General features: G+C 44.3%; 2 protein-coding genes across 3 annotated transcripts; both read left to right on the top strand.

The window, feature by feature from the left end:
• The first annotated feature begins 149 nt into the window (after window positions 1–149).
• LOC115767476 (E3 ubiquitin-protein ligase parkin) lies at window positions 150–2,316 on the top strand. Of its 2 annotated transcripts, XM_030711783.1 has the most exons (6): window positions 161–593; window positions 650–842; window positions 899–1,244; window positions 1,299–1,743; window positions 1,807–1,903; window positions 1,972–2,316. In XM_030711783.1, the coding sequence occupies exons 1-6, from the start codon at window positions 339–341 to the stop codon at window positions 2,079–2,081; spliced, it is 1,446 nt and encodes a 481-aa protein (XP_030567643.1). In that variant the 5' UTR covers window positions 161–338; the 3' UTR covers window positions 2,082–2,316. The 2 variants fall into 2 exon arrangements, with proteins under 2 accessions (XP_030567652.1, XP_030567643.1); XM_030711792.1 differs by lacking the exons at window positions 1,807–1,903; window positions 1,972–2,316 and having other exon boundaries at window positions 150–593; window positions 899–1,239; window positions 1,299–1,519.
• A 5,067-nt stretch (window positions 2,317–7,383) lies between these two features.
• LOC115768638 (dual specificity protein kinase splA) lies at window positions 7,384–15,295 on the top strand. The gene is made up of 4 exons (XM_030713311.1): window positions 7,384–8,510; window positions 11,338–11,669; window positions 12,480–12,896; window positions 13,854–15,295. Exons 1-4 carry the CDS (start codon window positions 7,568–7,570, stop codon window positions 14,232–14,234), a joined length of 2,073 nt encoding a protein of 690 aa, XP_030569171.1. The 5' UTR covers window positions 7,384–7,567; the 3' UTR covers window positions 14,235–15,295.
• Window positions 15,296–15,378: the final 83 nt, after the last annotated feature.

The raw sequence follows: 15,378 nt of genomic DNA, 5'->3' as shown, positions 1-15,378 counted from the left end.
AAGACAACAGCTGACTGTTTCGGTGTTGTATAATGAGTAAGTGTTTCAATGTGACAACAGCAGTGAAACAGCTGCTAACTGTTACATTTGAATAACAGTGACTGTAAATGTTACAGCACAAGTTATAAAGCAAGTGCAACTGATAGTTATTTAAATAAATGCTGCATTAATATTAAATTTAAATAACGTTAAAATACGAGGCACGAATTGTGGCTTCGCATATGCTACTGTTCATATATAATCACAGGTCGTGTGACAAGATACCGAAAAGTACCCGTGATTGTTACAAAATTGATAGTACAATTTAGATTATGTTATTTTATCTCTTCCGGCTTTAAATGAGTTTTATTTTCAATTTTATTGCTGCTTTTGTACGCAAAATGCTGGAGCTGCTACAAATTGGTGGCAAATTAACGCACACGCTGAGCATTTACGTGAAAACAAATACGGGTCGCACACTGTCCGTCAACTTGGAGCCGCAGTGGGATATCAAAAACGTTAAGGAGCTGGTGGCGCCACAGCTGGGACTCCAGCCGGAGGAGGTGAAGATCATATTTGCGGGCAAGGAGCTGAGCGATGCGACCACCATCGAGGTAAGCACCCACAAGAATTCTCCTGCATCACAATAATGGATTCTGTGCTCCATTAGCAATGCGATCTTGGCCAGCAAAGTGTGCTGCACGCCATCCGTCTGCGTCCGCCTGTGCAGCGGGAGCGGGAGCGCAAGGCTAGCACGCTGATGGAGGAAGAGTCTAGTCCGGAGGAGCCGTCCAAGCCGCTAAACGAAACGCTGCTCGACCTGCAGCTGGAGAGCGAGGAGCGTCTAAACATCACCGACGAGGGTGAGCAACTGGTGGAGATTCTCGTATCATTGTTTATCTATCGGGCACCTTCGCAGAACGTGCTCGCGCCAAGGCACATTTCTTTGTCCACTGCGGGCAGTGCAACAAGCTGTGCAAGGGCAAGCTGCGTGTGAGGTGTGCCCTGTGCAAGGGCGGCGCCTTCACGGTCCATCGCGATCCCGAGTGCTGGGATGATGTGCTCAAGTCGCGACGCATACGTGGCCATTGCGAGAGTCTCGAAATCGCCTGTGTGGACAACGAGGCGGGCGATCCGCCCTTTGCCGAGTTCTACTTCAAGTGTGCGGAGCATGTCTCGGGCGGGGAAAAGGACTTCGCGGCGCCCTTAAATTTAATCAAGAACAATATCAAAGATGTGCCTTGCTTGGCCTGCACGGAGGTCAGGTGAGCGCATCAGCAACGCCTGGCTGCCTATTTTTACGCTCTATCTCTTTGTAGCGACACGGTTCTGGTCTTTCCCTGCGCCTCGCAGCACGTCACCTGCATCGATTGCTTTCGCGACTATTGTCGTTCGCGTCTCAGCGAGCGCCAGTTTATGCCGCATCCGGACTTTGGCTACACACTGCCCTGTCCGGCAGGCTGTGAGCATTCCTTCATCGAGGAGATCCATCACTTCAAGCTGCTCTCACGCGAGGAGTACGAGCGTTACCAGCGCTTCGCCACCGAGGAGTTTGTTCTGCAGGCGGGCGGTGTGCTCTGTCCACAGCCGGGCTGTGGCATGGGCTTGCTCGTGGAGCCCGATTGTCGCAAGGTGACCTGCCAGAACGGCTGCGGCTATGTGTTCTGTCGCAACTGCCTGCAGGGCTATCACATTGGCGAATGTCTGCCCGAGGGCGCCACCGGCAGCGCACCCGATTCCTGTGAATACACCGTCGATCCAAATGTAAGTATCATAAGTTGCACCGCCCGCAGCTAAATTTAATCGCAACTTTGCATCTCGTGACAGCGCGCGGCGGAGGCTCGCTGGGAAGAGGCCAGCAATGTGACAATCAAAGTGAGCACCAAACCCTGCCCCAAATGTCGCACGCCCACGGAGCGAGACGGTGAGCCGCACAGCATCTTATACAACACACAGACTTTTTATAAACCTCTCACCTGAACTTGCTTCCAGGTGGCTGCATGCACATGGTCTGCACACGTGCCGGCTGCGGCTTCGAATGGTGCTGGGTCTGTCAAACGGAATGGACGCGTGACTGCATGGGTGCCCATTGGTTCGGCTAGAAGTTGATTTTGTTATGCAGAAGCCCATTTATTGTTTTACGTTTTTTTTGTTCACTCTGCTGGCTGTATTTAAAGACTGTTAAGGCTGCTGACAAGGAGAGTGCGCGTGCAGGTAAGCCTGCAGGTGACACCAAATTGCTCCAAATAATGAATAATGTTACATTGTGTTGGATGTTATTATCAATTTAGATAAGAAATATAACTAATATGAAGGAATAATACATGCATATAAATGTTGCTTATAAACGCTGATTTATATGTTTCTTTTCTTTTATAAATATATATATATATATTTTTTTTTTTTGTTAATTTATATTTATATGTATTTTTATTTTTTATAAATATACATATATTAATTTTTTTTTAAATATATATATATTTATTTTTTTTATAAATGTACTATATATATATATATTTTTTTTTTTATAAATGTACTATATATATATATTTTTTTTTTTTAATGTAAATATTCCATTTTTTTTAATAATTTGGGATTTGGGACTTATTTTCGCATCCTGCCTCTGGAAGTTATTGTTGGTATCTCACACCCTGTATGCCGTCTGCTGAATCAATAACAAAAACACCCTTGACTATATTGCTAACTGGGTATTTCACCATCCATCTATGCTGCACCCTACCCCACTGTGTAATAGCATTGCGTGCGCACGTTTTGTTTACGTTTTTTTCTTCTTTTCTTGTTCTTCTTCTTTACCGACGCATCGTCGCCCACAATATTTTGGAGGCTTTCGTGTTGACTGTAAAAACCGCAAAACACACAACACGTGCATCTGCGGCGAGAGAGAGAGAGAGAGAGAGAGAGAGAGAGAGAGAGAGTAAGAGCGAGAGAATTGCGCACACTTAAGCTCTCTCCCAGATTTAATCAATAATAATGGCGCGTATTGACTGTGATGTTTTTGTATTCGCGTGTGTGTGTGTGTGTGGGAGCCTATATATGTGTGTGTTTATTTTTCCGGCAATTAGATATAATGATGTATCATTTTGGGCCAGAGGGCGAATGTCATAGGTCAAGTGTCACTTGGCAAAATTGCAGGTGTCGTTCAGTGTAATCTGCCCCTTGATATGTGCTATACTTTATGGAATGTGTTATCCGGACACATCAATAAACCAGGCACATACATACCCATTGATAAGATGACTAGCACTGAACCAGGGAAACCCCTAGGCAGGCATTTGCTGCTTGGCTGCGCACTCGCTCTCTTCCGACACCTTCTCATGCGCATTTTGCGATATGTTCTCTAGTTCTTGTTTTGGCACGCTCTGTTTTTGTTCGGTTTCTGTTTTGTGCTCTAATTCGTAAGCAAAGTAAGTGAATTTACAAATGACATTTGCGAGCGAGTTTCGTCCCATTGCAATTGCCAAATGCGCGCTCGCTCGCTCTCTCTCTCTCCCTCCCTCCCTCCCTCAGACGCGCGAACCCAACGAAAGCTCGCTCGCCCCGTAAGCAGCGCGTATGTGGGCAGGTTGCCCATCAAATCGGGTCACACAGTTTGCGCTGGGTTCCCAGTGCAGCACAGCCAATGTGCCGTTTTTTTTTCATTCTTGCTCCCCCCTTTTTGTTGTTGTTTCGCTGCTTTTTCGCCGCCGTCTTTTGCCAGCTTTTCTTCATTATTTTTCGGGGGTACGACAGCAACACCGCTGAGGCTGCCAGTGTATAAATGGTAGCGCGCCAGCCGTATCGCGTTTCAGTCTACGTTGGACTTTGGCGCGGTTCGTACACGCAGCGTATACGTAACGCAATCACATTCAAGGGTTAAACAGTCGGCAACGCCACTTGGCAATGCCCATGTGTATGTGAATGTGAATGTAAATGTGAATGCGAATGTGTGCGAGTGCGACTACGAGTGTTTGCAGTTCTGATCGTTTGCCGCGTTGCCGCTCTTCGAATTTTGCGTGAGAGTGCGAAGAGAGTGAGTAGAGCGTATTCACAATAAAAGTGTTTTGAATTCATGCGCAACACTTCAAATATAACGGTATTTTGAATTGAAAAACTTACAATTGAAAGCGAATAATTAAAAACGCAAGTTTGTTAAATACAATAAATTCGAAAATTGCAATAAACAATTTATGTGTATATGTGGAAAGCTAACTTCTAAGTGATTTTTGGTAAGTATTAATTTTAAATTATAATTTAGTTAATATTTCCTTATTCAAAATAGGTTTAATTGTGCATATAAAAAGCAGCTCTACTTTATTTAGGTGCCCCAAATCGCATAGACAATAATGTCAATCCCTTTCTCATTATGTTTTTCGCACACTCAAAGCTTGCACTCTTTCGTGCACTTGCCCCAATTATTGAATAGCATCAATAAGAATAACGTCAAAACACAACAACAATAATAACAGCACATGCACGCAGCTCTCAATTAAAATTGCATTTTGAAAGAAAAGAAAAAACTGCAGCATACATTCAGGCACTGTCAATATTTGCAAGCTCAAGTGCGCCAGGGTGCTCGCATATTCTGACGTACGAGAAAGGACGTCAACGTAACAATTACTCTGCTTGTGTGTAACTTCTTGTACTTGTATGTGTACACTAGCATCAGTGCTGGGCAACAAAACTGTTAAAATGTCGAGAGCATAGCCAAGCATTAATGAAGCTGCGCTGAGCAGAAGCCAGCAGCCAGCAGTCAGCTCGACTCGACTCGATTCGGCGTGGCTGCTGTGTGTTTTTATTGATTTATATGCGCTGGAACTGGGCGGCTGTTGCTGTCCCAAAACAGTACGTTACACACACCCACACGCGCACACACACACACACACTCAGAAACAGACAGAGGCAGGCAGCATCTCATGCCACACAGCTTCCGTTTCCTGCTGTTCACTTGCAACGCACAAGCGTAAGAGAGAGAGAGAGAGGGAGAGAGAGAGTATTAGCCCTTAGTCCCCATTGCAGTCGTTCACACATTTTCGAGGCTCATTTCATTTACAGTTTACAGTTTGTGCCTTGCACACGCACTTAACATAACCCGTTTCAATTGCCTAAAAAGCTCTCTCGCCAGCGCTCTCTGCCGGTCAGGCGCTCTCTTGCGCTGCTCACAGTTCGCAGCGCGTGTTTACATTGATTATGTTATCCAGCGCGTGGCTGCTAATAGAGTTGCTGCTCTGTTATCCCGCGCCCCCTGACCCTGCTTATCAACATGCTGCTCTCACTGTTTTGCTAATTTGTTTTGCGGCCAGCAGCAGGGCATCTTCAAAGTCAACATTCGCGAGAAAAAAGATATTAGAAGAGCCGAATCAATAAACTTGCCTGCCATTGCAGCGGTCGCACCCAATTCATCAATCGCCTTCGAAAATGTTGAGGTTGAGTTTTGCAAAATAAAAAAAACACACACACACACACACTCTAATTAATCAATAAATGGCACACGTCAATCGCCAGCTCCCACGCACACATACATACGAATTTGCTGCCTGGTTACGGCTGCTGCTCCTGACAGCCGCTTCATATTCCATTTTCCTTCTTTCCTCTCTCCCTCTCTTAGTCAGTCTCTCCCTCTCTCTCTCTCTCTCTCTGTCGCTCTCTCGTTCTATGCATGCATGCACTTTCGTGGCTCATTAACGGTTTGCGTGCGGCCAAATTGCTTGTGGTTCTCGTGCATTCATCTTAATGCACACACGCACACATGCACACACACACACACACACACACACACACACACACTCGCACAGTTGAGTGGCTTGTTGTTGTTTTCGTTGCCCAGCATACATTATACTGCATCCATCAACAATCTTCGATGGCAGGCACACATTGCCCCAATGCAACCACATTTATGCATAACACAGGAATTGCATTTATGCACCTCAAATTTCCAAATACCTCGAAATGCTTCGAGAGAATTTTAGTTAAATATTTGTATCGTGCTTAATCAACAGTATTATTACCCGGTTTATTGATCTTGTTGAGCACAGCAAGGCATTTGGCTTAAATGTACTCAACTGGAAAGTGCAACAGTCAGAGCTGCACAGGAACGAGAATAGACACACAGATAAGGTCTATTTCTGAATACTCTATTTAAAATATATTTCACTAGGAGATAGTCTGTCTTTATATATATTCTTATTCGCACATGAATTGATATGTCATTATGTACTTACCTGAAATTCGCATCTCCTCATATTCGCATCACTGAAAGCAAAAGAGAAATACAAAATTAGTTAAAGAGCTGGCTTAGAAAGAGAAAAAAAATTAAATAAAAAAGACAGATAGGAAGAGAAAGAGATAAAGATAGAGAATGCGAGAGGGAGAAAGAGGAGTAATTTCACTAAGATTGAGCTAGATCGAGCGATAAGTTTAGTTAGATCGATGTGCATGATTAGCATGCACACTTGTAAGACTTACTTGAATTCCTGAGAATCGCATAGGAGGGCAGTAAAAAAGATGTTACTTTGAATTTGTGGACTCACCATGCGCATCTTATTTAACAGCCGTAAAGTTCCAACGCACATAGCATATCTGTGGCTACAGCAATTACTTCTCGTAGCTCTTCTTCTTAATCTGCTTTTAAATATGCAATATTCCACTATTTTAACCTATCTCTAGCTCTATTTATATGACTAACCCTTAGAATACAAAAGATCTTATACATAATAGAAGAAATATCAGTAGTTGCATGTAAGAGCTAACCCTAGAAGCAAAACCTTACAAAAACCCGCTTTAACAGACCCGCACGCCTTTAACATGCTGTTAACTTAACAGTTAACAGCGTCTGCCCGGCAAAAGATGCCAGTCACTTTATCTGCTTGACAAAGCTGAATAGTGACTGGCAGCTGTCAGGAGCTCAGCCCAGGCAAAATAGTCGCTTAAAATTGCAGAGCATACTTTGAGGGGCTTGCACTTAAAATGCAATTTGTATCTACTTGATGGCCATTCACAACTTAATGCGATGCCGGAGCAGCTTCTCGGATGTTAATTCGAGCAGCGTCTGCTGCTGTATGTCCTTGGGCGTCATGTCCTGCGGCTTTAGTGTCTCAGACATTAAATATTATTGTTCAACATTAATTAAATTGCATAGAGAAACACAAAATGTGTGCAAATTAACGCATTATCAAGCTATCCAGCTGCTAGGCTGGCCCACAACCAACTATTAAATAGTCAGAGCTTAAGTGCAGCCCAGTCAAATACCTGGGCACAGTTTCTGCTCACATAATTTACATTTGACTTTGTCCACTTGCAGGCAACATAAATAAAAGGACAAAGGACACACGCACCCTTCTCGAGCTGAAAGGGATTTGCTAGAAGAAATCGTAAGAAAAAAAAGAAACGTAAGGCAAAGCACAAGAAAATCAATAATAGACACATGTAAGAGGATATCCTCGCCATTGACCACACAGCGAAGGCAACGCAATATGGCCTCCACAACAACAACAACAACAACAGCAACAAACGGGACGGGGCAGCCAACTTTGCCATTGTTATTATTGTTGCTGCACGAAAGTGGCCACTAGATTGTATCCCTTCCTCAAGCATGTCAGACAGATACGCCGCCAGCTACTACGAGCAGGCCCAGGCCCAGGCTCAGGCTCAGGCAGCCATGTCGCACTATGCACCGCCCGGCTATCGCAGTGGCTATGGCGGCGCCTATAATCCCTATGGCTATGGCTATGGCAGTCCCGGCGCTGGCTCCTATATGCCCAGCTATTATCGGTATGCGCCGTATGCCTCGCCGCATTATAGTCAGCCGCCGTCGCATCATCAGCATGCGGGCATGTTCACGGCCGCTGGCCAGCAGCTGATACCCTCCAGTGTGCTACACTATCCGCCACGCCCACATCCGCACATGCAACACGCCTATCAGCCACAGCAGCCGAGCAGCAGCGGTGGCTATGAGCAGCCCGCGCCTGCGCTCTACAGTGCTTCCGGCTATGGACAGGCACGTGGCTTTGCTGCCTATCAGCCAGCCACGCCCACACACTATACACCGCCCGGACGCTCCACAACGCCGGCGCCCAATCGCACAGTGCTGCCACCCAATTATCTGGAACCCTTGCGCAGCTATACGGAGCAGCATCAGCAGCAACTGGCGGCGGCAGCGCAGCCAAAGCTGGAGGAGACGCTGCCAGAGCAACAGATCAAGCTGGAGCACGAAGCGGAGGCCACATCGCCTTCGCAGCGGCTGACCACATCGCCGCCAATGATCAGTGCCACCGGCACGGACAGCGGCATCAGCAATTGCAGCACACGCGCCCGCAGCGACAGCAGCCAGAGCACGCCCGTCTACAGTGGCGAGTATCCCGTTAATATGTCTGTGGAGTCAGCGTCCTGTGTCTCGTATCACTGTTCCGCCGATGGCAGGGACTACGAGGAGGAGCAACAACAACAGCAGCAGCAGCAGCAGCAACAGCAGCAGCAGCAGCAACAGCAGGAGGAGCACAAGGCAACGGCTGTTGCCACGCCCCCCATAATGCCCGGTAAGTTGTCAGTTGCCTTACGCTCCATTTAATTTACAATTATGCAAAGGGCGCTACCGGTGGGCGGGGCAATCATTGTAAATTTATGCAAACATATGTCAGACTAGATTATGTAACAAGTATTAATTCCCCCCGCCGCTGGCTTTGCTAACGAAGCGACAGCAGCTGTAAAGTGGGCAACGGACCTTGGCACCGTGGAAACCAGTTAAAATAAACTATTGTTAACAGAGTAAATAACTATAGGCGAATGTTAACGCTGACAAGATCCAGTTTACAGTGAGCTTTAACATTAACTGGAAGGTTAACATAAGGAGCCCAATTCAGTTTACAGATGCATGTTAACAGCATAACGGCTTAATACATTTACAAAATAATTGAAGACTACATAACAAGATCAGGTTTTGAGAGAGCTTTAACATTTTCTGTTAAGTTTCAGTCAACATTGTAAAATAAAATGTAATGTTGCAATTAATAGCAGTAAATATAGGACGGTTATTGCTAGTATTCAGTTTAGAGAGAGAGAGAGAGAGAGAGAGAGAGAGAGAGAGAGAGAGAAAGAGAGAGAGAGAGAGTGAAAGAGAGAGAGAGAGAGGGCTGTAACATGCACTGTAAAGTAAGCCTATTAAAACTACAGACGCATTTTAACAGTAATGTTTGGCAGCAGTTGTCAGTTAACATAAACAAATGCAAAAATGTTACTGCTGATACTCACATAGCCGGATCGAGTTCAAAGAGAGCTTTCAGATGCATGTAAATTATTTAGCAGTAACATTAAACATAGAATATAGCAGAATGTAATAATGTACGCTTACTCTCAGTAAGACCAAGTTCCGATAGAGATTCCACAACCAGGCCAGTATATGACATTCCATACATCAAAATTAATTGAGTAAATAAAATTTGTACAGCACATTTTTTATTCAATTATAAACGTCAACACTATCAAATATTCCACTGTAGCAGCAGGCGGTGTTATTTTTTTTTTGCGTGTACCCCACTGCGTATGCTTGATTTTGCATGCAAATGAATGCAAAGAGCCACCATTCGAGCCGCCATCAACGCGGCCGTCAGCCTCGCCAGCTTCGTCAGCGCCAAGCACTGACAGGCAACTGTCCGTCAGGCATTTGCAGCCATTTGACACGACAAACGGTCAGTCTCAGCCGCCTCGTGGAGTCGACATTTTGCAAACACTCAACCAATCAGCGTTTGGTTAACTGCTGAAATGCTTCCGCTTCCTGTCGGCCCGACTTAGCACAAGCTGTGCCACCCGGCGCGGTTGGCTTGGAGGTAGCTGTGACGAGCCTACGTCATGTCGCTTTAAAGGACTTCAAAATTAGCTGTCTATTTAGGCACGCAAAGGGTGGGCGACCGCTTGACTGGGCTGAGACGAAGCTCGGGCTGTGCCTCTTGATGAGTTGCTTTTGATTTGACTTTTTGGCAGGGGCGTGTGTGCAAATCAATAAGTTAACTTTTCTGATGTCGCGTCAGGCACAAGCGAACACACACACACACACACACACACACTCACACAGAGAGAGAATGAACACCCACACAGCGCAGCACTGGATACGGAAGGTGTAAAGTGTGTGGCTTCCACAAACACACAGACTGGCACACAGAGGCCCGATCCCGACCCCAACATTTGACAGCTTTTCTAAATATTTCCTAATGTAAACGAGACTTGTGGGCAATGCCGTCCTTATCAATGGGCGCTCAACTTGAACACACACACACACACGCGTATACTTAAGCTGTTGCGAGGGTGTTTAAGTTGAGCATGTGTGCGTGAAATGTCATCACAGCCGAGCATGTAAATGAACTTTACAACGCTCTGTGGTGGGTTATTGTAGCTGCTGTTTGCCCAACACATACAGCACGACGCACAGGAGACACCCCGGGAGCAGCCCGGTTCCGGTCTTGCAATATTTGCTGGCGGTAGAGGTATCCAGCATTGACGCAAAAATCAATGTCCGTTATGACGAATCAACAGAGGCATGCAAAAACAAACAGTCAACAAGGATTTGCCATAAAACGAACTCTTCAACTATTGCTGGCATAAATATAGTATTCAATATGAGACATCTTTTTTAGGAGTACTCAAATCAAGCCCAAGAAAGTTAAAGCTAGTATTTAAATGCAAAGATTGCAATTTGCGGTCTAAAACGCGTTTAATTTCCCTTAAATTTTAATCAATTTATAAATATTCTTTAGTTTTATAAAGACACATTCAATAATTTTTTAAATTTAATTCAATTTTAATTTGTAATTGTGAATTCCAAACTAACAAATATTGAATTTATCATATTTAATACAATATTCTCTTCATTTGCCCTCACATATACACTGACCACCATCGGCCTTTAAATTGATTATAATTGATTTGTTTGACGCGAATGGCATTACAATAACAACAGCTCGAAGCGAATATCGCAGGCCACAACAAAAATACGTAAACATTGCAGGCTCAGTCGCATGCGCTGAAAAGCATGCTATCATTTTGTATACTCCGATAAACATGCACGCGCGCGTGTGTGTGAGTGTGTGTGCTTGATACGTTCAACAAGTGCATGTTGATGTGCCGCTCTCTCTCTCTCTCTCGCTCTTTGGCTTGTCGACGCTCTCTCTTAGCTACCCCCGAAGCGAAGAACGATATCACAATTTGATAAGCGCGTGCAAAAAAAAAACTAATAAAAAAAGAAAAAAAAATCGCGTCTCTCTCGCGTTGGTCAACCTGTTCCCGAACCTTTGTCTTTTTAACCCTTGATGGCCGCCAACACGCATGACAAAATAATTACAGACGCCTGGCCTGACAAATAATATACAACTAAAAATGAAAAAAAAAAAACAAAGAAAGAAGCAATCTTTATTGATTTTCTTTTAACACACGTTGCCTGCCTGGGCGCCTTTTTGCTTGCTAATTTTCCAGATGACATAAGCGCGACGGCAGCGACGTCGACGTCGATGTCGATGTCAGCGTCGCCGCGAACAGCAACGCCTATTGTGAATGACATTGATAAGGCGGCGAGCGCCGAGCAGCCGGAAGTTGTGAGGCGTGCGGAAATCAATTTGACGAAGCCCAACAAGCAGGCGACAACAACGCCACAGGATATTGCCGAGCAGCAGCCAGCAACTAATCAAATCAACGAGGATGCAGCTGGGGTAAGTTATGCCAAGATTGGCGCAAAATTGCAAATTAAAACTGCAGCAAGCAGGGGGGCGCAAGGAGACAGCGGGGTGCTGTCTAATTAAACGGCAGACAGGTGACAGCAGCTCGTTTGGGCAACGCAGACAAATTAGGGCAAAGCAGCCGAAAACCAAACCAAAAAAATAAGAAAGAAAAAGACGGGCTGATAATGACAAACGAGCACAGACAATAGAGATGTCCCGTTACAGCAGCAGCCGCAGCAGCAGTCGCAGCAGCAGTCGCAGCCGCAGTCGCAGCCGACTGTAAAGAGAAGACCCAAAGCGAAATGCGTTTAGCTCCATCGACCGGCTTTCTAGGCAGCAGCAGCAGCAGCCTCAATAGCAGAGCGTGAGAGTGGGAGAGCGCAAAAGAGAGTGCGCATTAACAGAGCGCGCTCTTTTGTCGGAAGCCTGTTTACAGGGTGCCTCGTCTGTAACAGCAGCAGCAGCAGCAGCAGCCGCAAACGGGCGCCTATTGATTTTTGTGGGCTGCGCTGAACTTCAATGCGACTGTGTGGGTGGGCGTGTGTGTGTGTGTGTGTGTGAGAGTGGCAGGGAGGTTTTGGGAGAAGTTGTTAGCCCCCTTATGGGGTTGCTGCTGCTGCCGCCGCTTGACAACATGAGCAGCAAGCACGCGCCTGCTGGCTAGGGCTTCAGCACAGCCGGGCCACCTGCGCTGGCAAGTTTCAAGTGGCCGCCACTTGAGCGTAACAACTTTTTTGCCCCGTCGAGCAGCGTTGCAGCTAAAAAACTAAATCGATTTTATTGTTCTTGTTGCACTTGCAGCAACACCAACACCAACAGCAGCAGCAGCAGGCGGTAACAGCAACAGCAGCAGCAGCAACAACTCACAGCTGGAGTCCAACGTTGCGTCGCCCGCGCACACCGCCCGCGCCGCAGAACTCGCCTGTGGGCTACGGACTGTCAGCAAGCACTGTGCCACCTGCGCTGGCGCCACTGCTGCAGCAGCAGCAGCAGCAGCAGCAACAGCAGCAGCAGCCAGTCAGCAGCAAACGAAATGCGACGCACAAAAATCGCAGCAGCAGCAACCACAACAACAACAACCAGAACAACAACAACAACAATCGCATCATCGAATGCGATCTCATTCCGAGCAAGAAATCAAAACGCAAAGCGAGCAAAAGGGAAACGGAAACTGAGAATGTGGAAGCAACGGAATCCACGGTGCGGGAGCAAATAAGGGTAAGACGCACACACTCACACACACACACATACACAAGCAAATATAATATGTGAACAAATAACACAAAAGCTCAAACTGTCAAGTGAAATTCCAGTTTTAAAATGTTATCCCCCCCTCCCTGCCCGACGCCACCCCCTTTACAGCAGCAGAGCCAATTTCCTAGGTTTTCGACGCTTGAATTTGCATAAAATATAAAGAATGTTTTTTAAATATATGTTTTTTAGCTTATCAATTGATCTGTCCTTTGAATATATTAATTTGAGCACTTTTTTCTAATAAATTTTTATGTTTATTAACATTATTATTATTGTTATTATTATTAATATCCTCACAATTAACTTCATAACTATTGAAGATGTTAAAAAGCCGCGACTTTAATATTTAAAGAAATTAATAATTATTTATTTTTATTTAATATTGGAAGCGCATTGACATTATTTTGTGAATGATTTATGGGTTAACATAAAAAATAAAAGATGTTTGAATTTATTTTCGCTAGTTTCTTCCATCTAGCTTTTTTTATATTATTGCAACTTTCTTTAAGCTGTTTATGAAATAATTTAAATATTTATGTAAAAAGCGTTTTCAAATTGTATTGTGCATTATTTCATTCAGCTTTTCTAGCAATTGATGAAGTTTCGAAATTTGCAAAAAGAAAAAAAGCTAAATTTTAGCCCGCATTTTGCTTATGAAAATATATATGTCTTGCAATATTTTCAGCACAGCGGGCAGTTGCAAATTTTAAAATTGATTTGTTTGACTTAAAACTTAAATATATATTTATGAAAAACCAAGTTTTGAACTAAGGCCTGGTCATGTTTACAAGCCACGCCTAAGGGCGGGAGGCTGGTTCGAAGCGCAGCGCAGCTCAATTTCAGAACTCTCATTACTTAAATTCAGCCCAAAACAGAGCATTACCATAAATTATGAACGAATCAATTATTTCTTACTTGCAGGACATCAAGCCTTTGCCTGGCTTCCAGCAGGCGTTTGGCTCCACCGAAATAGGCCGCTTCTCCGAGCGGTTTCTGCAAACGCCCGAGAGTCTCGTCGAGCGGCTGGCCGAGGAGTATGCCACAAACGGCAGCGGCAGCGGCAGCGGCGGCCATGGTGCCTATTACTATGATGCCACAAATGCGGCGGGTGGCATGCAACACTACTGGCCGTACGAGGAGCAACAAGGCTACGGCTACCCGAGCCAGCTGCAGATGTCGCGTGGTCGTATGCGTGGCCAGCTGTATCCGTATCCGGACTACGCGGCGTATGAGCGTTACGGCTATGCGGCCTACAGTGCGAGCAGAACGCGCTACGGCGAAATACGCTGCAATGGCTACTAGTCAAAGCCACACACACACACACACACACACATGCATAGTTATATAGTCGTTAGATATATGTATATGTAGCTGTGTCCTAGTCGTTTGTCATTTAAAATTCTCTCTGTGTGTGCCTTTTTCGGTCAAAATACGGCAATGCCCGCCACAGATGTAGAGTATTTATTGCGGGCATTGCTGGCGTTGATTGCGTGCAAAATTCATTTTAAAAAACCAAAACAGGCCAAATTGTAAAATATAACTAAACTTAAGTAGTTGAATGTTTTAAAACGAACAATTGTGCGCGCCTGTTGACAACTTTGTCCCACTGTACATACACCGTAGAGCAATGCATTTCGTTGATACTCTTCCTACCCTTTACTTCTACTCGTGTGTTAGGGTATTCATAAATTCGTTTTGCAAACCTTAAGTTGTCGGTTTTTTTCTAGCCTAGGCCCAAGTTATAATTAGTAAAAGATGTGCCATTGAAAAGGATGACTTTAATGCGAGTACACTTTTTATAGGGTATTTACGTTTTAGTTAATTATATACAAGAGATTAGAACATTACTAAGGTAAGTTTAGATCGATCGGCATACCAAAGCGAAGCACTTAAAGCTTACACTCTATAAAATAACCACCGTGCACTTTTTTTTGTACTTGTCCAAATTCTAATTTCTAACAATTAATGCAATTATTGATTTTCGAGTTCATTTCGATTTAAGTGCCTTAATTTAGTTTCACGAAAAAAAAAATGCAAACTACTATATTAATGAGATTTGTAAAAATTCCATCAGTTTTATGTGTAACAACCAGTTCAGGTTTCAAAAGGGCCCAAAAAATAAACAAAAACCAAACGAAACGAAATTTTAAGAAAAAAAGCACAACCAAAACTCCAAGAAACACACATCGATGAACATTCAAAAATGTTTTTTAGTCAAAGCATAGAAAAGCCATTGCAAACGAAAAAAAAAAATACAATTAGTTGTTAATTAAACAAATTAAATTAATCACAAGCAAAGAAACAAAACAAAAAAAACTACTTCGTAGTGTTGACATTTTATGATCAAATATTTTCAAAGTTAAAGAAGAAAACAAAACGAAAAAAAAAGTAAAGTAAATAAAATTATATATATATATATATACATGTAGCTAAAATTAAGTTCTTG

The sequence above is a fragment of the Drosophila novamexicana genome, unplaced genomic scaffold (genome assembly GCF_003285875.2).
Source record: "Drosophila novamexicana strain 15010-1031.04,08,12 unplaced genomic scaffold, DnovRS2.1 tig00000009-arrow-pilon, whole genome shotgun sequence".
NCBI classification, from domain to species: Eukaryota; Metazoa; Arthropoda; class Insecta; order Diptera; family Drosophilidae; genus Drosophila; species Drosophila novamexicana.
Note: the sequence above shows the minus strand (reverse complement) of the source record. Positions and strands in the feature narration are given on the sequence as shown.